Below are 27,776 nucleotides of genomic sequence, written 5' to 3' on the forward strand. Positions count from 1 at the left end.
TTGATGAGCAGATAGTAAATGACATTTGGTTTCAAATAAGTGTTTTAAATACATCTCATTTTAAATCTTAAGTCTCACATACATTTAATAAATATAAATAAATATTAATTGAATACATTTTTATATATCAGGGTCATGTATGGGGTTATCAGTTGACAAAGATTTATTTAGATATCGTTATTGGCATCAGCCGTTTAATAACCCATATCAGTAACCCATAACTATTGCGTACATATCGTAAAATTAGTGTGTAGGATATTTGCAATAACATGGTGTGTCTGTGTTTCCATCTTCGATATTATCGTATCAGTACTTTACTGATTGAAATCATGAAAAAACAACATATGGTTAAAGTAAGTCATAAAATCATCAGCAGCGTCTGACAACAAAATACAGTAGTTGAGTTTGTTTCGGTCTGTTTAGACAGCTGTTCCTGAACTGGATTCAAACCAGATTCAAACACTTGAAGCTGAAATCAGTGATCCTGAATGAGTGTTTCAGCATCAGTCCATCACTGAACCCCGAGCTCATGAAGATACGAGCTGATGTCACTCAGCTCTGCGCTCATGTTTAGTTTACAAGATGACAGCTTCAGCGGATCAGTGGAAATTATCCACACATCTCTCCTCGGTTTTAATGGTCCTTTTCTTTACACCGTCACTGAATAATCCTGTGGCTTTTCCCAAGGAACTTGCCGTGTCTGTGAGAAAGAGCAACAGAGCACTTAGAAAAAAACATCAGTTTCATACAGTTTATTTAAAACGTATCGGTTACCTAACGTAACCTCTGTTCTCTCTAGAAGAGGGAACGAGTATTGCGTAAGTAGCTTACGCGGCGGGAAAGTCTTCTTTCTCGAGATACTGAAGCCAAAAAATTATCCTTAATTTTTTATAATCTTGTCAACGCAGTGCAGCAGCAAGCAGACCTAGGGCAGGCTAACTAGCGTGCCCATTGGCTGCCCTGCGGCAACTGCAGCAGCCTATTGCGTAAGTAGCTTACGCTGCGGGAACTCCCTTGTCAACGCCGTGCGCACCCAGCATCCACTGAATTAGTCCCAGGGAGAGCCCGGGGCACGTGATAGCAGAGAGCCGGGCGGCCAATAGAAGGCTAGCGCAGTATACAAGCACATACTAGGGAGCACGGAGCGGAACAGCCGGTCCGAACTGACAATTCCCTGCACAGTGCAGCTCAACCAGTAGAGCTAAATCACACAACGTAGCCCGCGCACTGATAGTGTGCCGGTCTACGTGAGATTTAGACAGATAAAACTTTCGCCTGCAAGGCGGGAACTTCCAGATTGTAAAATCTAACAAATGTAGAGGGGGAGGCCCAGCCTGCCGCTGTACAAATGTTGTGAATGGAAATCCCGCTGGACCACGCCCACGACGAGGCCATGCCTCTGGTGGAGTGAGCTCGAATGCCCAGTGGGCACTGCAGGTCTTTAGATGCATAAGCAGCTGCGATAGCGTCCACTATCCATCTGGACAAGCTGTGTTTCGAGGAGGCGAGACCCTGGGTGCGCCCACCAAACGAAACAAAGAGCTGTTCCGAGCGCCTGAAAGCGGCGGACCGTGTGATGTAGTTTCTCAGCGCCCTGACCGGGCAGAGGAGATTACTATCGGCCTCGCTGCCGGAAGTTGGCAGGGCTGAGAGGGAAATGACCTGTGCTCTGAAGGGAGTGCCCAATATTTTGGGGACGTAACCATGCCTCGGTTTGAGAATAACTTTAGAGTCGTTAGGTCCGAACTCGAGGCACGCGGCGTTAATAGATAACGCGTGAAGGTCTCCGACACGTTTGACTGAAGACAGAGCTATCAGAAAAACGGTTTTGAGCGTGAGGTATTTCATATCCACAGTTTCCAAGGGTTCAAAGGGATGCGTTTTCAGGGCCTCCAAGACCAGTGAAAGATCCTACATAGGAACCGAGGGGGGTCGCGGGGGGTTCATTCTCCTGGCTCCTCTAAGGAAGCGGGTGACGAACTCGTTCCTTCCTAATACGCGACCCAGCTCTGAGTCAGTGAAAGCTGAGATGGCCGCAACATAAACTTTGAGCGTGGAGGGGGACCTGCCCGCGTCCAGCAGCTCTTGAAGGAAACACAATATGTGTGATACCCCACATGCCTGTGGATTGAGCCCCCTGGCAGTGCACCATTTGCTAAACACAGACCATTTAGACGTGTAGAGCCGCCTCGTAGAGGGGGCTCTAGATTGGATGATCGTGTTCATAACCCCTCTTGGCAGATCAACGGGTAAACGTTGAGGCTCCATGCATGCAGAGACCAGCGCTCTGGATGGGGATGCCAGATCGAGCCGCGGGCTTGAGAGAGAAGGTCTCTCCTCACCGGTATCGGCCAGGGGGCTGAGTCTGCCAGCTGTATTAATTCCGGGAACCAAGCTTGGTTCTCCCAGTATGGGGCTATGAGGAGCACTGTGTGGCGCGCTTCCCTGACTCTCCTGACCTGAGGCAACAGAGAGACCGGGGGAAAAGCATATAGCGGGCCGCTGGGCCAGGTCTGGGCCAGCACGTCCTCGTTCTTCGTAAAGAACTCTGGGCAGTGAGCGTTGTCTTTTGACGCAAAAAGGTCGACTTTCGCTTTGCCGAAACGGCGCCACAGTGACTGGACTGTTTGGGGGTGTAGAGACCACTCCCCAGGGGGAACGTTTTCCCTGGACAGTCTGTCGGGACCCTCGTTCAGGTGGCCAGGCACATGCGCGGCTCTCAGCGAGCGCAGAGAGTGCTGAGCCCACACGAGGAGGCGTTCCGCCAGGGTGCAGAGCTTCTTTGATCTGACACCGCCCTGGCGATTCACATAGGCCACTACTGATGTATTGTCCGTGCGGACTAGAACATGGTGACCTAGGAGGAATGGGAGGAAGTGCTTGAGCGCTTTCTCGACCGCGAGCATCTCTAGACAGTTTATGTGTAGGAGATTCTCCTGGTATGACCGGCGGCCATAGACCGGTCTGCCTTCGAAGAGTGCTCCCCAACCTTGGTTGGAAGCGTCTGTCGAGACAACTTTCCGGTGTGAGATCACTCCCATAGTCACTCCTGTGTGATACCATTCGGCTGCCAGCCAGGGCTGCAGGGCTGAAATGCAGCCCTGATTCACTCTGACTCGCGAGCCGCCGGCTGCCCAGGCTCGGTGAGGCACGCGCGCTTTCAGCCAGCGTTGAAGCGGGCGCATGCGCAATAATCCCAGCTGGAGCACCGCTGCAGCTGAGGCCATGTGCCCCAGGATACGCTGGAATGTCCTCAGCGGAACCTGGCTGCCTACTTGGAAGGATGCGGCGAGGTGATGGATGCGGTGCGCGCGCTGCTCCGACAATCTGGCTGTCATAGCCACTGAGTCCATTTCTATTCCAAGAAAGGGAATTGACTGACGGGGCGATAACGAGCTCTTGGTCCAGTTCATTGAGAGACCCAGACCTTCCAGATGGCTGAGAAGCGCTGTTCTGTGAGACACAAGCTCTGTCTCTGACTGCGCTAGAATAAGCCAATCGTCCAGATAGTTCAGTATCTGCATTCCCTGTCTTCTCAGGGGTGCAAGAGCCTTGTCCATGCACTTCGTAAACGTACGGGGTGCTAAAGACAGGCCGAACGGCAGGACTGTGTATTGATATACTCGACCGTCGAAGGCGAATCTCAAGAATGGCCTGTGACGGGGAGTTATCTGGATCTGAAAGTACGCGTCCTTCAGATCGAGAGAGATAAACCAGTCTCCTGGGCGAATCTGCGCGAGGATTTGTCTGGTTGTGATCATTTTGAATGGCCGTCTCATGAGGGCTTTGTTCAGATGTCTCAGATCTAAAATAGGTCTTAGCGCTCCGTCCTTCTTGGGTACCAGGAAGTAACGGCTGTAAAAGCCAGACTCACTCAGAGAAGGATGAACCTGTTCTATAGCCCCTTTGCGCAGCAGCTTCGCTATTTCTGCTTGAAGCAGGTGCGCTGCTTCTAAACTCACTTTCGTCTCCGTCTGCGCTAGAAAGCGCGGGGGGGTGACGAACGAATTGAAGCGAATAGCCGTGTTTATAGTATTCAGCACCCATTCTGACGCGCCCTGAATTGCTTCCCATGCTTTTGCACGTATAGCTAGGGGTCGAATGGTCTCTGGGTTCAGATCGCCGCGCTGCGCGGGATGGGGAACCTGTATAAGAGAGGATGGAGCGGCGCACGCACCGCTGGTGCTCGAATACGGGGGCTGGTAAACAGTGCTGACTGGCTTTACAGCATATGATGGCTCGATCCCTATGGATGAGTGCGTTTTGTTGCTGCTGGCGCGAGAGCGGCGTGGGGGTTATCGTGTCTGAAAGTGAGTGCGCGTGCTTGTGAGCGGGCGCAGAGTTTACACTTATAACACGGCCAGTGTTTGGGAGCTTTAGAAGGTCTGTAACCCGAGGTAACTGAGTGGCAGAGCGAGCAGCGGGTAGGTGTGAGCACAGAATTGTGGGCACATTCTCTAAGCTTAGCACTCGAGCGGCGCGTGCCCGCTCTATGAGAGTGCGCTCTGTGAGCATTACCGGGGAGACCGTGTTTGTGTGTAGCAGTGAGCACGTGGGAGTGGGCACATTTTCTAAACTTATAACACCATCGGCGTTATAGGAAACTGATAGAGCGAAATGCTTTGATGGCTCATATGTTTAGACGCTCATAAATGCTCAAGCACCATCCTGTGAGCGGGAGGGTGCGAGATGCGGGTTCGCTTTCTGTATGTAAGAAAGCTGGCCGCGCTCGGAAAGCCAGCAGAAAAAATTATTTATCTACCGCCAGAGCCGGATTCGAACACGGGTCTCTGGAGCGGAAGCCTAATGTTCTGCCACTGAGCCACAGGGGCACACATAAGTTTGTTTGCAGGCGCGCGTGTATAAAAACAGTCTCGTTTACTGCAGTATTAGTATTTCCAGCCGCCTGAACTTAGAGGGGACTGAGAAATATGTGAGAATGGGAGGTTAGTCCGGTCTAGGCGGGACGAAAACACTCTCTCTTCCTGCTTTTCGCCGGTGCTCGTGACGTCCGCTCTGATATCCCTTGAGAACAGCACAGTTGCGCGGCTCAAACAAAGGGAGAGAGAGCGGGAAGATGTCATCATGTGCTGTGACATCGTTTGTTTGCAGGCGTGCGTGTATTAAAACAGGCTCGTTTACTGCAATATAGATATTTCTAGTCGCCTGAGCTTAGGAGGGGACTGAGAAATGTGTGAGAAATGGAGGTGGCCGGTGAGTGACACGCGAGACCGAGACGCGGGGTAGCTTTCTTATATCGTAAAGGAAGCCAGCCCGTGACCGTCTACTTCTGACATCCCTTGTGAGCGGCGCGTTTGCGCAGCTCGAACAGAGGGGGAGAGCGCAGGAAGGGGCGAGCATCATCATGTTTTGCGTCAGCGTTTGTTTGCAGGCATACGTGTATAAAAACAGGCTCGTTACTGCAATATATGTATTTCCAGTCGCCTGAGTTGAGGAGGGGACTGAGAAATATGTGAGAAATGGAGTTTAGTCCGATTTGGGTGGGGCTAAAACACTCTTCTCTCCTTTAGCCAGTGACTTGTAACGTAAAGGAAGCTATAGCCCGAGACCGTCCGTTTCTGACATCCCTTGTGAGCGGTGCCATTTGCGCGGCTTGACAGAGGGGGGTAAGCAGCTGTCTATGATAGCAGCGCTGTCTGCTTCATCCCCTGAGGCGACGGCAGTGCGGGCGAAAGCCGGCCGCTGCGCGTCGGGAGGTGGGAGGGGCTCCGGCGAGCGCTCAGCTGCTGCATCCGTGGACGGAGAGACAGCGGAAGCGTCGAACGTGGCGAGTCGAGCCGGCAGGGTCGACATCGGCAGTTCTTCGCAGAGTTCACAGCCGCCCGAAGTAAGGGCGAGGGCTCTTTTAGATGCAGTGTGTCACAGTAGGCGAACACACAAACACACACAACACAGAGCAGAAAAGGATATAATTCGCCGGATAGCGGAGCAGGCAGGGAAGGCTGAAGGCGGCGAAGACGGCCGGCTTCCTCAGGTGCTGGTCGCTTGTTTCAATGGAGGCGGCTTCCTCAGAGTCCAACGATGCGGAGAGCGTCGCTGAAGAGACAGAAATCAGTGAAGCAGCCTCTGAGCCTCGCTTATATACGCTAAGCCACACCCCTTTTCGCGGGCTGTGACGCATGAAGCGCGCCAAGCGCTCTCATTGGACATGACGTCACGCCAAGGGCTCAGCGATAGGCTGCTGCAGTTGCCGCAGGGCAGCCAATAGGCACGCTAGTTAGCCTGCCCTAGGTCTGCATGCTGCCGCACTGCGTTGACAAGATTATAAAAAATTAAGGATAATTTTTTGGCTTCAGTATCTCGAGAAAGAAGACTTTCCCGCAGCGTAAGCTACTTACGCAATACGAGAGAACCTCTCGTAAGAGAACAAATAGTTACAGGTTTTAACTTACCTGAAGTCTTTACATGTAGAACAAATCTGGTTCATAGTCATTAACCTAGCAAACACACGCATGGATACATGTTACACAAAACTTTTAAATTGCTATAGTATTATATCATTTTTGTATATCCTGAAATGTTGTAGGAAGATGTTGTAGTCCAAAAAATAAGTTTGCTCGATCACAATAACAGAAATTCACCAAGGTAGCCATAGTTTACGTAAAACGCCATTATTACTACAGATATTGTTACTAGGCGAGTCTCAGGAAACCTGGGCACGTTCTTGACAGGTTTTGACTCAACTGTAAAATCATAATAAATTATTACAAAATCTCCTTGAGTAATTATAAGAAGCTTCACAATCTTAAGAATTTTTAATTTAACTACTTTAACAGTAGCCACAATATCTGTAAAGAAATATTGACTGTACATTTATAAAACATCTTGGGTTACAAATGTAACCTAGGGTCCCTGAGAAGGGGACAGGACTCGTCAGCGTGACCGGTGTCTGAAGCACGTGTTCAAACGCGACAATTGTATTGGCCGGCAATAGCCTATGTCGTCACTACCAGTGCGACCGTGAGTGTAAGAGAGCGCCTGAGGAACACATCATCCTCTTGTTGTCTAAAGGAGATGTGGCAGGCACCCCGAAAGCATTAGTATTTATTACTTTATTAGTATTACTGACAATTTAGCCATAATTATTGGCTTATTCTGGTCAATAACCTTAAATATCACTCAATAAGTGCCATAATTAATGAGGATGTAACTTTCACTTTAGAACAGGGGGTGAAATTTTCTTTATTACACTATTTTAGCAATTTATAACAGTAAACCAGAACTAATTAACCAGTTACATATTGTTCAGTTAACTTTATGGGGAATCACTGCAATAGAACTAAGTACATTACTACACAAAAATAATATATAGCTTGTTAAGTTGTAAATAATGGCTAATGGCTTACTGTACATTAAGTTAATCGTTATTTACTAGCTTATTTTTGCTTATTTATCACATGAATGTGGATCCTTCAATGGCTAATATGTCCTAACTATATGTTAAGTTAATATGTTAAAATCATTAATTACAAGTGTGTTCCTGCTTAACTAATACATAATTCTGAACATGTTAATTATTAATTACTAGTGTATTTATGCTTAACTAATGCATAATTCTGGACCCTTAAAATAAAGTGTTACCAAAAAGCTGAATCTCCTGATCGAACTGTTTGAGTCAGATTCCCCAAAGGAAAGCTGTCAGTAACAGTACTCCCTACAGCCACTGCCTAAGCTACATACCCTAAATACTATTGATCTGCCTGCACTGACACCATTAAATGAGAACTGAACTGAACGATGACATCACAGCTTTCTCCAGAGAGGCGATGTATATAAATGAACTAAATTAATAACTTTTTTACAACAAAACTGAAACATCACTGAACTTACTTAAGCTGGACTGTGATGCTATTTTCTTCAAAAAACAAACTTTGTTGCATTCCTGTTATCTCTGTAAAGCTGCTATATAAATGAATGTGACTTGACTTGACTTAAATGAGGAAGTTCCCACCGAGCGGTAGGGCTCAAGGGCTCAAGGGCTTGGAATCATTTACCCACTGAAAGATTCCTTTAAGGGAATATGGTCATGCTCGCAGAGACCCTGGTAAAGCATCAACCTGACTCCCGCCATCCTAGCCTGGTCAGCCTAAGCAGAATCTCTAGATCTAGCAGTCTCACAGAGGCCTCCAATGAGACGGTATTGCAACAGGCAATAACCATTTCACACCGGATTCCAGAGACAGACCTAGAAAGCAGGGACTCAGTATATCGATCCTCCAAGCGAGGGGCGTCACTCTGCTCACCCCAAAAAGGGGTTTTCCAGGCCCTGCAGAGCACTGAAGTTAGAGACCTGCACTCCTGCGGGACCCAATGCAACAGAGTGCGGCGCGGGACTAGATTTGATGGCCGAGTGCGGGCAGTAAGGTGCTTGTGTGTGTGTGCGGGTTGCGGGAGAATCAACGCTTCGCGCCACTCCCGCAAAATGAAGTAATAAAACATCTTAAATCCAAATAAATTGTTATTCATCTGTTGCACAAAAGTAACAACTAAAGAACAACAATTTACAGGCAGAGTTTCTATTTTAACATGTTTTTGCAGCATTGTGCAATGTAGCCAATCACAGACATATGTGTTGATTTCTTGAACGCAATGGCCAATCAGATGCATTTAAGATAGAATCCACTCACCACTCAAAACCTTCTTTTACTATGCTCAAAACTGAGTTTTTGTTCAGTGCTGAATTCTGCATGCGGGCAAATCCTCTGATTATAACAAAGTCTGTAGACATTATGAAAGATTCATTGTGCAGTCAGTTTCATTAATGGTAATAGAGCTTTGTGAGATCGCGATGAACAGAGATGTCAGCTTTTTAGGAATTATTAAGGGAGCGCACTTTGCGCGCATTCTGCCATGCCAAACCATGCTTTTGTTAAATTAACAGTGTTTTTTTATTTTTGCAATTATTTTTGGTCCCTTCAGGGGCTCCGTAGAATAGGCTCATCCCTATTCCCACATTTGTTGTAATGACACTATAATGCAAACCGGAAATTGTAACGCGTGAGCACGCAATAATTATCTCGTGCGCATGCGAAAGCCTGTATATTTTTTATTTTTGCAAAGGTCCCTTCAGGGGCTCCGTACTATTCTATTTGTTTTTCTGATATAAAAAATAAATAAAAAACTTGCAATGTTTTACCTGGACTAGACTAACTGACTAACTGAGACTTGTTACTTGTAGATCCTGTAAAGAAAGCCAGGCCGTTCGAATTCACTATCCCAGTGGTTAGCTCAAGGAAGTGGAGACTTCAACCGAACGACTCTCAATAGATGACCAAAAGCCTAACAACACTCTGCTTTTTCAAAAAGCAGCCAAGGCTAGTTTTAAGAAAAAGCTCTAAATAGTGGAGGCCTCAAGCTGATAATTCTCAAGAGCGAGAGGAGGCCTGATGACACTACTCTAAACAAGCCGTCCTATCAGGACTTACTAAAAACCGTTCCACTTGGAACATCATATTAGTAGTAGAAGAGTGAAAACCTCATAGAACGACTCTCCAGAACGAGATCTTCCCCTAATCACTCCATATCTGAAAAACATTTTATCGAGGAGGCTCACTGAAAGCCTTGCCACTCGAAACAGCAGGGCCCAGAGGAGAGAACCCAAGCAGGATCGATTCACAGTCATGGAGGCACAAGTGAAGGAGATCTAATGAGCGGCGGCCTCAGCAAAACGACTGAGAGGTGGCCTAGTTAATTCCAATGCCTAACCATACTGAGCCCTAGAGAGCGAAGGTCTCAGCATGAAGACCCTCTAAAAGGAATGGTCAATCAAAATAACTTTTCAAGAGGGGCTTTCGCACCGGAGAAACCTTAGTTCCTAGAACTATTAGCGGAAGTACCCGGATTTTTGGCGTTTTCGCACAGCAGAAACTAGGAACAATTTTAGTTCTTGGAACTCATTTTGGAGGAACTAATTTACTCCTCCTTCAGAGTCGGTATAAACCAGCGCTGTAGGAACTATCCGTGACGTTAGTGTTCGCTGATTGGCCAAACGAATGTGAAACACCAGCACCCGCCATTTAAAAAAAAGCAGTGTAAACACACAGATTGTAGCCTACATATTTACTCCAGAAACTAAATCTACGAACAAAGATCAGTGATAGATGTGCCTCTTAATCTTTACACTGAGGAGAAAATGCAGTGCAACTTTGAGGGGACCAAGCCAAACATGATTATGTATTTCTGCTCAGCTAGGACATCTGGATATCAACTACATGGCATATGCTAATAACTTTTCATATGCACGGTCTACTTTCTAGGTATAACAGTTCTAACTAATTACGTATTTGACAGGACTGTTAGACAGATCATAAGGTATTGAACACAGACAATGCGAGTGCTGTGAGCTCAGGCTCTGGCGTTCTCAGCGCCGTCAAAATAAAAGTCACTACAATGCGGCTTACGTCACTTCAGAGTTCCTACTGGCGGTGCGAATGCAACCAGGAAACTGTTCCTAAAGGAACCATTAGTTCACGGGGAACCACCCTGGTAGCTAGTTCCTAAACTCCTAGAACTACCCGGTAAGAAAGCCCATAAAGAGGCCCTCAGAAAGCCACTCACTTGATTTTACAAGCAACAGAGCTCCTAGGGAGCGAGTACTCAGTATAACGACTCTGCGTACGAGGAGAGTACTAATAACACTCCGCTATGATCATGCTGGTGAAGGCACTTTTATTTTCTTAGAAAGCCATTCGTCTGATAATAGAGCTCTTAGGGAGCGGGGTACTCAGTATGAAGACCCTCTGACGGGAGTACTACCAACTCAAACCATAACGTCAATACCATCACATTAAGGAACATGGCGACCGCACCACACAGCATAACTCCCTCCAGAGCTGCACACTCCGTTCAAACACTAGATTCTGATCTCTGTAACAAGACACAAGCGAGAACAAAGTCTACTGCCATGAATGCATCGTTACGATAATATTTTCAACTCTCCAGAGCTAGACGCACTCGTACAAACGCTGATATGGGTGGAGCTTCCCACCGCGACCGCATTACAAAGCAGACATTCAGCTCCCTCGAGAGCCGAACATGCTCTGTTCAACACTAGACTCTTATTGCTCTAATTAAAAAACAAGCGAGAACAGAGTCTGGTGCCATGAATGCATCGCTAAGAGTGCCTTTATCTCCCTCCAGAGCTGTATGCGCTTGTGCAAACGATAACAACTGTCCCTCAGGAGAGAAAAAAGAAGCACAAAGCTTCTTATCAGTCTCTTTCATGTGAGCATATCCAGCTTGCTGGAGGAGTCAAATGTGCATCACCTGTGGTGTTTCTGTCTGATACGTGCATACAGACAAAAGGCTCCTGAAGATTAAGAAGAGGATGACGTGTTCCTCTGGTGCCCTTTTGTACTCTTGTACTAGTAGTGACGTCATAGGCTGTTGCGAACCAATACAATTGTCGCATTTAGACATGTGCTACAGACACCGGTCACGCTGTGTGAGTTCCCATTCAAAAGGGAAATGCAGTTTTAATTTGGTAGATTGGTAGATCAAAGTTCGCCCACTTACAAAGAAATGAAGGGTCTATAATTTGTATGGTAGGTTTATTATAACGGATAGAGACAGAATATCAACCAAAAAATTCAGAAAAACACATTATATAAAGGTTATAAATTGATTTGCATTTCAGTAAGTGAACTAAGTATTTGATCCCCAAGCAAAACATGCCTTAGTACTTGGTGGAAACCTTTGTTGGCAAGCACAGAGGTAAGATGTTTCTTGTAGTTGGTCACCAGGTTTGCACACATCTCACGAGGGATTTTGGTCCACTCCTCTTTACAGATACTCTCAAAATTCTTAAGGTTTCTTGGATGTCACTTGGCAACTCAAAGTTTCAGCTCCCTCCACAGATTTCCTATAGGATTACGGTCTGGAGACTGGCTAGGCCACTCCAAGACCTGAATGTGCTTCTTCTTAAGCCACTTTGTTGCCTTGGCAGTATGTTTTGGGTCATTGTCATGCTGGAAGACCCATCCACGACCCATCTTCAGTGTTCTGGCTGAGGGAAGGAGGTTCTCGTCCAAGATTTTACGGTACTTGGCCCCGTCCATCAGCCCCTCAATACAGTGAAGTTGTCCTGTACCCTTAGCAGAGAAACAGCCCCAGAGCATGATGTTTGACTGTAGGGATGGCGTTCTTGGGGTCATAGTCAGCATTTCTCTTCCTCCAAACACGATCTGACCACAGCACTTTCTCCCAAGCCTTCTCTGAATCATCAGATGTTCATTGGCAAACTTCAGATGGGCTTCTACATATGCCTTATTGAGCAGGGGGACCTTGCAGGCGCTGCAGGATTTCAGTCCGTTGTTGCGTAGTGTGTTACCAATGGTTTGCTTGGTGACTGGTCCCAACTGCCTTGAGATCATTAACAAGCTCCTCCCGTGTAGTTCTGGGCTGATCCCTCACCTTTCTCATGATCATCCTTACCTAATGAGGCGAGATCTTGCATGGAGCTCCAGACCGAGGGCGATTGATTTTCATTTTGTGTTTCTTCCATTTCTGAATAATCACACCAACAGAAGTCTCCTTCTGACCAAGCTTCTTGCTGATGGTCTTGTAGCCCATTCCAGCCTTGTGCAGGTCTACGATCTGGTCCCTGACGTTTGACAGCTCTTTGGTCTTGCCCATGGTGGTGGAGAGGTTGGAATGTAAGATACAGATTCTGTGGACAGGTGTCTTTTATACACATAATGAGCTGACATTAGGAATACTTTCTTAAAGTGACAGGACTAATCTGTGTTCCACATGGGCACATAACCGATCTGTGGGAGGCAGAATTCTTGCTGGTTGGTAGGTCAAATACTTATTTCCCTCGATCAAATGCTTATATATAATGAATTTTTCTGGATTTTTTGGTTGATATTCTGTCTCTATCCGTTAAAATAAACCTACCATAAAAATTATAGACCCTTCATTTCTTGATCAGCAGGGAATCAAATAATTATTTCCCCTACTGTATCCTTGTGAAGACCAAATGTCCCCACAAGGATAGTAAAACCTGAGATTACCTACATTGTGAGGACCGCTGGCTGGTCCTCACAAGGGAAATTTATTAATAAACATAATAAATTGTGCTTTTTTGAAAATATAAAAATGCAGAAAGTTTTCTGTGATGGGAAGGTTTAGGGGTTGGGTTAGTGTAAGGGGAGAGCATATAAAGTTTTTACAGTATAAAAATCATTATGTCAATGGAAAGTCCTCATAAAACATGAAAACATAACGTGTGTGTGTGTGTGTGTGTGTGTGTGTGTGTGTGTGTGTGTGTGTGTGTGTGCGTGAGTGTGTGTTTACATGCTGTCTGTCTTCATCACTGTTGTCTGCTGTCTGTGGACTCTGTGTCTCTCTGTCAGTCCTCGAGGGAGGAGAGCTACCAGACGAGTCGTCCACACTGCTCACGGAGCCGTGGAGCGGAGAGAACGCCACACCGTCTCCTGAGACACACACACACACACACATACACACACACACACACACACACACACACACACACACACACACACACACACACACACACACACACACACACACACACACACACACATACAAGAGTGATAAATGGCATCAAACAGAAGATCAAGGGCAGAGACAAGGCACCGTCTCTTTGGACATCCCACTTGCCCAAACTGTGAGACATAACATCACAAATCTGAGTCAGTCTCTGGCCTGGTTCATAATCCCCTGTTGCGCTCTGATGATGGAAGAATGAGTGTTTTACCGCACAGCTCTTGGTTTTGAGGGTCCATCTGCTCCAGACTGTCCAGCAGCTCGTCTATCTGTGATTTAATCACGGTCAGTTCCTTCTTAATGCACATCAGCTCCTCCATTCTTACTGCGGAGAGAGAAGGACAGGGTCAGCGCATCTGTTGAGCTCAGCATATACAGTGACAATCAGCAACAGCTGGAAAATATGAGGTTCTTACATTTATTCTTACGTTTTTTTTTTTTTTTTTTTTGGGGGGGGGGGGGGGGGGGGGTACGGGGGTTGTCCAGAGAGCTTATTTAATTTTATCTTGAAAATCTTGATTCTGCAGTTGCACAACTCTTCTGAGTGTCCTTTACTGTAACATGCTTTTCATTTACAGTTTTTTTACTGTGATCTTTTTGGCTTTTGCAGTTGGGTCACTGCAGTTGAGTCACTGTATAAGTGCTGAATACTGTATACAGACATTCAGTTCTATACAATATTCAGTACAGTACTAAACTTGCAGTGCATACAGTATTTATTCACCTTACTACTGCAAGTTGTCATTACTATACTTTTTTACGTAATTGCAAAATTTGTTTACTTTGTTACAATATACTTTTTTTCTGTAACTGCATGCTCTGGATTCTGTGTTCTCCATTTTTTGATGTAGTGTCTAATGAATGATCTGTTGTGTTTATAATATTGACTGGCTGTTTGTATGATCTGAAAGTATTGTTTGATTTTGAGAACAGATAAAATGGTTTTGAGGCAATTGTTTGGTTTTGCCAGAAGAGTCAGATGTTCTCTGAATGTGGCTTGAAAATTTGGTTTTGTGTTTAAGGTTTTGAGAAAGTGAGTGATGGTTTCAAGAAATGTGTTTTAGCAATTCAGAAAAACTGTAATTCAGCTCACAATATCTTACATTGGGTGTCTTTGCTGGACTCTTGTGGAAAAAAAGAATATAACATGATATTTCATGACTCTTGCCACTAGATGGCGATATAGCTCTATATGGAGCAAATGAGCTGTTCCGCTGGGTCCTAAAGTCAGTTCATTCAGTATGCATTCAGATACACATGTAGACATCATAAAATATGTTTTTTTGGTAAAGTTTTAGCATTTTTAGCTTGAATTTTGAGCATTTCTAGGTTTTTCTATGTGTATTGAAGCATTCCTCGCATTCCATTCAGTCCTATGGGAGTCAAATTGACCCGCATTGTTACTTTTTTAAATTTCAACCACAAAACTCCTCGAATCAATTCAATTTTGTGTGTGTGTATTCGTGATTCAAGTGTGACAAAAGTCCTGGGGTCTTGGACTCCTCTGATGAACACTCAATTTTTAAAAAAAGCAAAAAAAAAGAGGGAAGGATGAGAGTTTAAGGACCGTTTAGCATCAAAATAACCTACTTTAGCTTTAAACGATTTTTTAAAGAACCAAAGTCAAACTGCTGGACTTTCAAGAGTCAAATACGGAGATGTTTCAGGGATTAATTCATTCTCTGTACAAGCCCAGATATCAGCAACTCTTCTAATGTCTCTCATGACGGAAACTTAGATTGGACCTCTTCTGCACAGCGTGATAATACTACACAAACACCCCTCCAATCCCAGCTGGATAAAAAAAGCCCATTCCAGCTCAGCAGCAGCCATTAAAAAGAGGTTTGACCTCCTAGCTACAAAGGCAAACTCATTCTACTGTGATCTGCTGGCAGTAAAAACTATTAGGCCTTGTAATAAAGCACTATAAACGCTTCTTATTGGTTATGCACTATTAATTTGCTATAATTGCTTTTGGTGATAGGCTAGGTTTGATTACGGAGGGTGTAGTCTTATAGCGAAGGGAGGATTTTAATGAAGAAACCATCTGGAGTTCAACAGCAGAGAGGCACACACACACACACACACACACACACACACACACACACACACACACACACACACACACACACACACACACACACACACACACACACACACACACACTTATATATGCAACATATACCTACACAATCCTGAGGTAGAAAGCATGGAGACGAGAGACATGCTGATATTTATCATGAGACGGAGACACAGGCAGATTACAGTGACAGACTCCAGTACTGAAGGGGGCGATAGAGTTAACTTAAAGTTGCAGAGATTGCTATAAACATACTGACAGTTTAAAATTGTCATCTATAATCATTTTATAGCTCTGTCCAGTGAAGTTTAGATTGTGCGTAACATTAAAAAACAATTGGCTTTAGTTTAAGAAGCGCAGCAAAACCATGATTTGCTATTATTAGTCAAATTATTATTCTTGAGAGCATTTTACTGGACAAAAAAATGACATATTCCCCTTAGTGCGAGATGATGTCATCAATATTTTCAGCCCTTTTTCGTTGAAGAGAAAAGTCAATTGATTAATTGTGTGTGTGTATATACTGTATATATATATATATATATATATATATATATATATATATATATACATACATACATATATATTTATACATACTTACTATAATATATAGTATAAGTTATAATATAATATATAGTATGAGTTGAATATAGTAAGTTGTATTTAGTTGTAGTTGTATTTTTCAACATTTTATTTTCCCCAAAAATTGAACACTTTAAAATTTTGATTTTTGTTTTAATGGGGTCTTGATTATGTCATAAAGAGGACCTATTCTGCTTTTCTCCATGTTCATCTTTAGTGTGTAATGTAATATCAGTGTCAGTGTTTCTGAACTCCTGAAACGCCTCCATTGTATCTTGAGTTTCTTCCGGGAACGAACACGTCACAATATTCCTCATTATAATAATTCAGAATAAAGGGGTGGGGCCTGGATTAGTTAGTTAGCGGTGTGTTAAACTGGCGGATATGGTAAGGGGCGGGACATTTCCCAAACACACTCGAAGCGCTCGACCAATCACAACACACTGATCCAGCCGACCAATCAGAGCACAGTGTGCTTTTCAGAAGGAGGGGCTTCATAGAGACAGGAACTAAACAGAGCGTTACTGACAGACTGGGAAGAGAGGAGCCGCAACAATGGAGAATATGAGGAAAATAATCAACATTCAAGCTGGAAAACCTGTTCTAGTAGAGCCTGAAACAACATCAAGACTTTGTGAAAGTGCATTACAGGTCCTCTTTAGGCTTTGAAAGATGCCGGTGCTTCTTACGCTGGGTTCCTCTGCTCCTGGCCTTGTGTTTGCTCTGAGGTTTGTCTCTGCTTTGCCGCAGGTCTGCAGAAGATGGAGAGGGAGAGGAACACGTCCGTCCGAAAGGAGCAAAGTCACACGTCACGGAGACCGGAACATGTTGATAATCGAAAACCCTGAAAATGAAAACCAGATCAGTCAAACTGAAAGAAAGAGGAAGATGCTCTAAGTTGTGCTTCACAAGGCCTGGTTATTATCGGCAGGCTCTGGCCTACTTCCAGGACTGCGACTGAGGAACATCACAGCTGATTCTGCATGATACACACATTAGCAGTACGCCACTTTACTGATCACTCTGTCTCCCGCTTCACACGCTCTGTCACATCCTCGGCATGCTGCGAACGTCTCCGGAAAAAACTTGGCAACAAAGAGCTTTCTCAAAAATCGCAAGGCTTTTATTTAAAGATTAGCGGTTTCTATGAAACCGGAGCGTTTTCCCATTATGCCCTGGGGTCTAGCGGTCTGTGACCGGAGAGAGATATCAGCAGATGAGAGGAATCTGCTGCTCGTGTCAAGAGCGTGATGGAGCATGCAATTAAAAAAAAAAATGGGGTAGGATAGGGCCAAAGAAACGAGACCTGACAGAAATAGAGACATAAGCAGGGCCGGGTGGAATCTGCACCTCAATAAAACACAGCAGATTTCATCTTACACCATATTAAACCAGCATAATTAAGAATATTTTTGACTTGGTACTAGATGCACCGATGTATCGGCCGATTTTTGATCAATTTACAACCATTGGCATATTGGCTATTGCATGAAGTAGGCAATTTAACAAATTGATGGTTTATTAATTAACTGATTGAAAGCACTGAGCTGTATAATGTCTGTTGCATAGTCCAAGATTATACTCTATTCCTGCTGCGCTCCTGTCTGCGTTTTAATGTTAATCAAACTGCAAAAGAAATGATTAAAATGAAAAAAAAAAAATGATTAAATAACTTTTGTAACTTTCATAAGGATGAATATGTATAGGGCCCTTTGGTTTTCGCAATGCGGAATTTGTCAAAGTTTTGATTAATAAATAAAAAGTAGGTCAGTAAACTTAAATAAAATCGTGATATATACTAGTGTCTGTGAAAAGACTATTTAAATATGAATCCTGCATGTTCTGCATATTACTCCGTGTGAATGAATGGCACAGACGTGCGGTTTCATTTACCTCACACACACACACACACACACACACACTGAAGCACGCATGACACTCGCGGTATTTTTCACTATATGAGGGCATGAATGCATGAACTTCATCTCCAGAGTCACTTCATCAGCATTTTACCGTTTCATTTCACAAAACTATCGTCATATCAAAACACAGAAACTCGATGGTCTTCATGGCAGCCCTTTAAAATAAAAGTTCAGTGCAACTAAGTAATTGTGACAGAAATATATTACTGTAATACAGTAGAATTTAGCTAAGTCTCAATGCAATAATTATATATGTATTTAATTTATACAGCGAAGAATATGCAGTGTTATTACAGTTGTTTACTTTATTTCTGTACATGAAACATCTAAAAAGCACTGCTTATTTCATACGTATCTTTGATCTGTTGTGTATTTATGTTGGCCTGATGAATGTTAAATGGATCCAATCCATGTTCATTAGAAATTGTTTGATGATGCAGCAATAAACAAGCTAGTAACTTAATGCATGTTTTTTTTTAACTTTGCTGATTTAAAACATTATCAAAACACATCTATTTTAATGACAAAAGTTAAAATAAGAGAGCAAGTGACAAATATCGGTATCAGCCAATGTTAAAATCGGTATCGGCCCCAAAAAATCCTATTGGTGCACCCCTACTTGGTACATGTGTTTTTAAGCCGATAAGAACTAGTCGTAGGTACTAGGATACACAAAATAATAGAGAAACAAGAGGGAATGGAATTGGGACATAAAGCAGGCTGGATTCAAACCTCAGATTCCCACATGAGCATCACGGCTTGAACTAACCGCTAGGCCATGGCTCCATAACTGCTGATGCTCTTTTCTCCCTCTCTCTCGGAGAAGGAAATGGGATCACACGCCACACGGAGAGGTCTCTTCAAACTAATGAGATTTTGTTGTAAAGTGACAGGCTGATCTCTCAGACAAGCTTCATTATCCAGAGTTCAGTCTCTGTCTGACGGCTCACAGGGAGAGAGCGAGCGGCAGACGCGTCTCGGTCAAACGCTTCACTGTATGTTTTATCAACGCTCATTCATGTACATTTGAACAGATATCTGCTTTCATTTTATTGCAAAGTAGTTCAATAAATTGTAGAACAGCAGGAGCCATAAAGACATGGCGATGATATCTCTCTTTATGAGCTTAAAAATAAAAAAAATCGAATTGGCATGAAACATTCTGATCTATTTCAGAAATTGTTTGCTGCATCATTAGCGCATCTGTTTGTTGTTGACTAAATTTGCTGTGTAAATCATTGCAGGACAGAAGGTGTTAAATGGGACAAGCTCAATGAACGGATATTGGGACGTGGTGTAAATGCAAAACTGCTCTCTTGTCCTTCATGTGTTGGACATGATTGATTCTCTCCCTGAGGTAATTCAGATCGATTAATTCAGATTGAGTGTGCACACAGGGGAAAAGTGGTTTCGCTGAAATGAATGGGGATCACAGAAGCGGGATGGAGGTTAATGGAGTGGAAGGAAATCTTTTGCTATTTCAGCAGTTAAAAATCAAAACATGGCCATTTCAGATGAACAGGAAAATAATGGCAAGAACTCAAAGACACTGCTGCATCTACAGAACTGAAATCTGTAAACGCTGCTGCCTGCGGATGCATGAGCAAGCCTTACAATATGACCTGAGAGATCATAAATAATCATTTGTATTAGTATCACAATATGGAGAGTTGACTCACACATTCCTGCTGAGCTTTGCTAATGTGCCAAATATACATTTGAAGCAGATAAAGTAGCAAATAGTTCTGCAGTTCGGTAACACTTAACAATAATGTTATATATGTTAACATTACATAATGCAGTACCTTATTCAGAATTTAGATTAATAAATTGTTAATAAACAATTTAATAACAATTGCTGGTCATTTCTAGTTTATGAAACCTAATGCATTAACTGCTGATATGAACAAATTGAACCTGTAAAGTGCTATCAGCCATTATTTACATCAACCTTCCTCTTTACAGTAAATTGACTCTAAAACAGTAAAATGTGACGGATTGATGGGTTGGTTAGTTGGTGGTTGGCTGGTTGAATGAACAGCCAGTAGGTAAAATGGTGACTTACTGACTACTAGATTGATTGGTTAATTGGCTGGCTGGTTGGTTCATTGATAGAACATAGAACAATCAACTGTATGTTGATTGGTAGACTGACAAATTGATTGGTTGGTTGGTTGGTTGGTTGATAGGAAAGTGTTTGAAGAGTGCGCATGTGCGAACGTGCTCTAGTATGTAATAACGAGCCTAGATCGAATCAGGAAATAAAACAAAATAACTGAGAAAAATGAGGGCGGCACGGTCGCCTCAGAGCGAGAAGGTCCGCAGTTCGAGCCATGGCTGAGCCAGGAGGTCTTTCTGTGTGGAGTTTGCATGTTGTCAGCGTTGGTTTCTCCCACAGTCTAAAGACATGCAGGAAAGGTTGATTGGATATGCCTAGTGTGAGTGCGATTGTGAATGTGTCCCAGCACATTGCTGAGTTGTGACAGGAAGGGCATCGGACATAAAACCTGTGCCAAATCGTGTGTGTGAAGCGTTGCAAATGAGCCTGTAAATGAGCGGGAATAATGCTAAGACAGAGAGAGAACTGAGAAAAATGAGAAATAGTCCTCAGATGCCATGTCTGTAATTTATAGCAAAACATCTAGCATTAATTTGATCTCAAACAGATTTATTAAAAGTAGTTATTACTCCACCACATGCTTGACATCATTAACTACCGTGGTTGAATGACCAGTTTGCGACAATATGGTTTTGGCAAACAGTCGAGACTAGCTAGTTGATTTCTTCACGTTGGATCGTACTGTAGTAGTTAAGCAGAGAGTTACGGCATGGTACGGGAAACTCACCCCAGGTTAGTTGTCTGGCTGGTTGATCTGGTTGATTGGTAGACTGACTTACTGACTAATACATTGATTGGATAATTGGCTGGCTGGTTGGTTCATTGATAGAACAATCTGGGCTGCGTTTCCCAAAAGCATCGTTAGCCAACTATGGTCGCAAGTTCCGTTGGTAACAGCAGTTCAACGAGTCAGTGTTTCCTGAAAACATCGTTCTAACGAACATTCGCAAACAGCATCTGAGAGTTGTGCGTTTATAACGACAGATCTCGACTCGTGGTTAGAAGAAGAGTTTCTAGTTTGCATGACATGTGGACTCAATAAATCCTAATCTTGAGCAAAATAATCAAGCTGACATTCAGAGCAATCTGTGTCTTTTATTTAGAATACATACAAATGTCATTTACGACTTTTAGTTTGACAAGAGATTTAAAGCACAGTTTTTGAAGAGTGTGCATGTGCGAACGAACTCTACTATGTAAAAACAAGCCTATGATTGAATCTGGAAATAGAGCAAAATAACTTAGAAAAATGAGAATTAGTCCTCAGATGTCATGTCTGTAATTTATAGCAAAACATCTAGCATTAATTTGATCTCAAACAGATTCATTAAAAGTAGTTATTACTCCAACACATGCGTGACATCATTAACTAACGTGGTTGAACGACCAATTTGCGACAATATGGTTTCGGGTTAGGGTTAGGCAAGCAGTCGTGACTAGCTAGTTGATTTCTTCAACGTTGCATCGTACTATGATAGTTAAGCAGTGAGTTACGTCATTGTATGGGAAACGCACCCCTATATGTTGATTGGTAGACTAATTGATTGGGTATCTGGCTGGCTGGCTGGCTGGATGGATGGTTGGATGGTTGGTTGATAGAACAGTTGGTAGGTTGTTTGGTAGACTCACTTATTGACTAAATGATTGTTTGGCTGACTGGTTGGTTGATAGAACAATAGGTAGGTTGCTGAGTACACTGACAGACTGTTTTATTGATGAGTTTGTTAGTTAATTTAGTAGGTTGTTGGGTTGACGTTTTCAACTAAAAACGTAAAACTTTTTATGCGTTTTGGCCATTCGTTTACATGACAACAGCGTTTTGGGTGCCTGAAAATGCAAACTTTTGAAAACGGGTTTCAAAGTGCAAGTTTTTGAAAATGGTCTCCGTGTAAACAAAAACGTAAATCTCTGAAGATGATGATGTTGTAACAGTCTTGACCTGTCACATTAGTTTCCCTTTGGTATGTAAAGCTTTACCTGACACTAGGGGGAGGTAGTGTGCTTATTGCTCTAGGATATCAGTAAGGTAATGATAGAAGGAGTGAGATTTGTTTGGGGATAACAGCATGGTGGATGGTGTCTGCGTGCCACTCTTAGGGCCCTATTTTAACGATCTGAAACGCAAGTGTCAAAGCGCAAAGCGCAAGTAACTTTGTGGGCGGGTCTCGGGCGCTGTTGCTATTTTCCTGGCGGGATAAATGACTCTTGCGCCCGGCGCAAATCTAAAATGTGTTGGTCTGAAGCAGCTTCATTACTCATAGGTGTGGTTTGGGCGTAACGTGAAATAAAAAAATCAGAGCGTCATCTCACATTCCCTTTAAGAGCAGACGCGCTTGTTCTAAAGCGGATTCCTATTATATTATATTCCTATTATTCCTATTTGCACTGAACCGCCCAGGGAGCGCAAGTTCATTCCCTAGTTTAGCGATGTGCTTCTGTGGAGGGAAAAGCGCGCTTTGCGCGGGTGCAAAATAGGAATGATACATGCGTCGGTGTACAAAGTCAATTGCGCTGGGTGCTAGATAGGGCCCCACGAGTCCATACTGGGAATCTATGGGATTTTCTGCTCAGCCAATAAGGACTCTTTAGTCCTTCCTGATAATAGCCAGGAGGATTTTTCATCAAAAAGACTGTTTAACCCCAGGAAAATTTACCTCTACCCTCTTTGTCATCCTCTGGGTCGATGTACAAGGAGAAAAGTCTGGTTACGCACATGATTTATGACGGATTAAATCGGCCTGATTCAGGCCACTTCGTTACAAGACTTTTGTGCACTTGAGTACAGCAGAAATTACTTTGTACTTTTGCACTGCTTCTGTAAATAGTGCTGTTGATGTGTGACTTTTTCCATCTGTTTTGAAATGCTTCGACTCTGGTTTTTATGTGTGTGATTTCCTATCATGTATTGCTGGTTGTATGTATTCTTTACCTCATTCTTTTGCGAATTATACTCACTTTTGCATCTATTTCTTGTCTTACTGAGTATTTAAACTAGCACAGACTGTAACCGGTGGTTCCCTCCCTAATATAAATCTTGTGGTAATTAGTCTGGGTTTGAATACTAGACAAAGTGTTACAACGTCGTGCACATGCGTATTACCCGTTCAATCTAATTTCATCGCCATCTACTGGCCTGGCAGCAGAATACAGCGTTTTTATGCATTTTCGCAGATCCGTGTCGTCTGTACGCTGAAAACTCAAATGAAAAACTTCTCCGTTTTAAGCATAGCGTTGTCGTGTAAACATACCCTTAATGATTGGTTGGTTGATTGATTGATTGATTGATTGATTGATTGATTGATTGATTGATTGATTGATTGACCGGCTAACTGAATGATTGATAGGTAGTTGGTTGTCTGGTTGGTAAAGTAGATTGGTTGGTTGGTAAGTTGATGGGTGGATTACACCTTTACATGTGTTTATCACCACAATAAGCATATTCATATATGAACAATATACAGCATCCCTGTTCGGTTTCTCCAGCATAAAATTGCTTATAAATTTCATTAGTCTCCATCACTCATACATACATATACCATAAACTGAGAAATGACCATATCATTTATTTACACTTGTGCAGGCTGAAATATGTAAACCGAATGCAATACATTCATTGTGTTGTTGAGAGAGCACAGGTGGGTTATTGCTTTGCTCTGAGGTTTAAAGTGTTGTTCAAATAGTATATTGGCCCTATTCCACTGTTTTATGGGCCTTACAGTTTTCCCTGGATCCAACACAGTCCAGATAGATTCTCTGATCCACAGATAGAGAGCTGTAAATGACTTTTCCTCGGAGGACTAGGGTGATTGAGGGAGATCTACATTAGACTGCAGTGGGATCAGAGCGGGTCAGATTGCTGCTCTAAGCTCTAGGATAAAAGAGTCTTACGATACTGACATCCAGCTCTTAAAATAACCTGCTCTCGGCTGCAGATCTGAGCCACAAACACTGGTCTGAACCTGCAAAAGCCAACATCACTATTACTGTCACTCATATTTCGTCATTTAAACCAAACTGCATACCTACACGTTAAATTTCATTGCACAACACCTGTGGTTTTATTCCAGTTAGCTCACATTTATTTAAGCCCTGAGTTCTCCTTAGTTCTGGATTTCCTGTGTTTCCTTGTGGATTTAAATAGACTATTTTGTTGCTATTTCTTCGTTGTGCGCTCCTTTCAGGAACAAACACTGTTACACATATCAGCCACTCACAACACAGCGGAAACTGCATAGCAACATGCAAAAAATAAAAATAAAAACACTTAACAAAAAAAAAAAAAAAATCTAGTTTAAAATTATGATAATCATAAACTTTATTTCATTAAACAAAAAATTACATTTCTTGCATAATTTAGCTTTTTATGGAGGCATTGCTGTATGGTATGGAAGCTTGTTTCAGCAATATTATAAAAATATAAAAATGAATTGTGTAATAATTGTGTAGTAATTGTGTAGTAATTGTGACTTTTTATCTCCTATTTTTTTTTTTTTTACTTTTTCCTTTCCTTTTTTTGTGTGTGTGCATGTGGTCAGGTCAGGTTTCTAAAAATTCAGGATAAAATATAAAAATTAATAATAGAATCAAAGACAGGTTTTTATTTATGCAAATATTTCTATTTATTATTATTTACATTTTTAAATTTTTATTATAAACTTTCTGTTCCCTGGTCTTCATGTTGGATCTATTGGTATGTTTCTGTCTTGTTTTTGAGTACAAAGGGAGCCAATATTTGTGGAGCCCACTGTATGATGTGAACTCATATGAACTGCAGTTTTCTCTATTGCTGCATCCATATTCATTCAGCTGCGATACAACATGCAAATATTTTATGACGCTTTTCAAATGTTCACTCACTGACAAATGTGAATCATATTTTTGAAAGGGTGCATCTTCTGTGAGCAGCAAAAATGTGCATCCTCGACATGATGACAGAAAAAGATGAGCGCCAAGAAAGACCTTTTTATTGTTTATTCAAAATAATCCCTTGTGAAACACTTTATTGCTCTCTTATATGCTTCTAAAGGGAAGAAAATGGGATTGTTAGCCTGAGGCAACATTTTGCACAGTAGAGGGTTAAATGTAGACGTTTGTTATGGCAGACACACACACATCTCCAATCTAAAAAGAGCGGCCACCGGAGAGACGGCTCTGTGCCACACTAATGCATGCTGCCAAACGCGTGTGAGAGGTTTTCTCTATACAACGGGATGCATGGCCCTACGGGAGGGCGTTTAAAATGCAGATCGAATCCAGAGGTAGTGTTGAATCTCAGCACACACTAATGCAGTAACAACAACCCACCGCCGAATCTGACCGCAGGCAATAACCAATGAGACGTCAGATCTTCTGATGAGATTGAAATAGAGAAGAAAGTTCCTGATGTGTGAAAACACTTAACAAGATGCAAATAAGCCCAGCAGTGTGAGTCACACAGAGCCCAGAGCCAAGAGAGAAGATGCCAGTCAAAGCCACCCCGTAACATTATGCAGATGAGCGGAGTAAATTCCTGTCGTGTGTGTTTAAGTGCTGCTAGGATGCTTAGGAAGGTAAATGAGATTAAATGGACTGTGAAACTGCATTATAGACCTTGTACTTTTTAAAGTGCATTATGGGTAGATAAAGGACATTCAATTTAGTCTGCAGGGCTCATCATAGATGTTCATCAGAAGCCGCGTTTCCACCGAAATTACCCGGAACAATTTGTCCCAGGAACTTTTTTCCCTCAGACCTGTTGCTGTCTGTGTTTCCACCGAGGTCTAATGTACCGTGAAGATTAGGCAAATTAGTCCGGTGCCTAGGACTGCGCACTACTTTACAGTTCCCGCTGGATTTCATCCTCTGAATTTAAGCTTAATAAAGCCTGAACCTCGTCATCAGTTCATCGGTCGTATTTTTTAAACTCCATTGATTCGAATAGCAAGTCCCTAGTTCCTGGGGAAAGTTCCTGCGGTGGAAACGCGGTTAGAGATGCTACTTGCGTAGTGTGCCAGTATATCCGTGGCAAGGGTCCCCTCAGTCAGGGAGTAGTGGCAGTGGGAGTGGGAGGACTTCTGGGAGGCAAACAGGTCTACCTGTGAATCCCCGAATCGACTCCAGATCAGCTGGACCAGCTGGGGGTGGAGTCTCCATTCTCCTGGGAGCGTGAGCTGTCGTAAGAGCGCGTCAGCCGCACAATTGAGCTCACCTGGGATGTGAACAGCGCGCAACGGCTTGAGCCGCTGCTGACTCCAGAGGAGGAGATGGTGGGCGAGTTGTGAAATGCGATGTGAGCGTACCCCGCCTTGGTGGTTGATAACGCAACAGTTGCAGTGTTGTCCGTGCAGACCAACACGTGCTTGCCCTGAAGAAATGGTTGAAACCAGCGCAGGGCCAACAGCACTGCCAGCAAATCCAGGCAACTGGTATGCCAGTGCAGTCGAGGTCCCGTCCATGAGCCCGAAGCTGCACGCCCGTTGCACACAGAACCCCAACCCGTTCTGCAGTAGGGGTTGAACAGACTAGTCGACTTTAATGCTCTGCCATGACGCTTTAAGCTTGACGTCGACTAGTCACTGGTCTTGGCCAATAGAGGGCGCAACAGGATAAGAAATCTTTTACTTCCACTTTAAGTGTAAAAGTCCACTTTTACGCTCTGTTTCCAGCAGTTAAAATGACAAATAAATGCAAACTCCGAGAGCGCTCCACAAGACATGTTTGATTATATCATCTGGATGCTCAAAATTGATTGGGTGAATGGACGTTTCAAAAAGCTTATTGTACAGGTGCATTACACACACAGACAGTAGCGCACATATCACATGAAGATCGTACGCACACAGAATCATTCAGTAGCGCAGAAATGCATTGTCAACACTTTTCTGTGATTTATCAATAAAATAGCTTAGAAACTGAAAAGTTCTAGCATATTTTTCTTGCTATTTAAAACCCACAGCTTCACTATTAGTAGAGAGACGCTGCTAGGAGCAGTTCAAACGCAATCGCTCACTCTCTAATGCATTCATAAAAATGTAATCTTTACTCTGCTACTTTATCTATAAAGTTATATTTCTCACAGAAATCTGTGAGAAACATAACAACCCAAAGACAAAAGAACTGAAAAAAAAAAAAAAAGCTGTAATGTAGGAGCGCTGTGTCATATGCAAAAGCTGTGCACAAGGCAACCCGCGTTCAGGCAAGGCAAGGTCTGACCAGTGTTATGGCCCGGCTCAAAAGCCACAACAAATAGAGGAAACCATGCTCAAGAAATAACCAGGAAAGGGTGTTTATTCACAAAAGTAAATTAACTGAATAGAAATACAGCAACTCATATCTTTTAACACTTAACAAACGTAACCAGCAAAACATAATACCAAATTAACTAAACGAACAAACAAAACACAGCAAAGGACAACGCCATCATGCTGGGGACCAGGAGGAAGCAAACAGCCAAGCCCAACAACAATCAGAAAGGGGCGGGATTTATTCCATCCAGAGACAGTGGCCAGCTGCCCCTAATCTGCCTGATGGCCTCAACTCCACCCGGAAGTTCACCCTGTAAAAA

At 43.2% G+C, this 27,776-nt stretch overlaps 1 protein-coding gene across 1 annotated transcript in view; it reads right to left on the reverse strand.

Annotated features, from left to right (window-relative positions):
• Positions 1-27,776, reverse strand: part of LOC311283273 (uncharacterized protein) — a 35,285-nt gene continuing 7,509 nt past the window's right edge. Inside the window, exons 3-7 of the mRNA XM_084397623.1 lie at positions 16,882-17,036; positions 13,742-13,855; positions 13,318-13,457; positions 6,414-6,458; positions 1-700 (exon numbers count right to left, since the gene is read on the reverse strand). Of these exons, the coding sequence (XP_084253749.1) occupies positions 6,423-6,458; positions 13,318-13,457; positions 13,742-13,855; positions 16,882-17,036 (445 nt within the window). The 3' untranslated portion in view covers positions 1-700; positions 6,414-6,422. The remainder of the gene's footprint in view (positions 701-6,413; positions 6,459-13,317; positions 13,458-13,741; positions 13,856-16,881; positions 17,037-27,776) is intronic.

This window comes from Rutilus rutilus (assembly GCF_951802725.1).
Source record: "Rutilus rutilus genome assembly, chromosome: 23".
Classification (NCBI taxonomy): Eukaryota; Metazoa; Chordata; class Actinopteri; order Cypriniformes; family Leuciscidae; genus Rutilus; species Rutilus rutilus.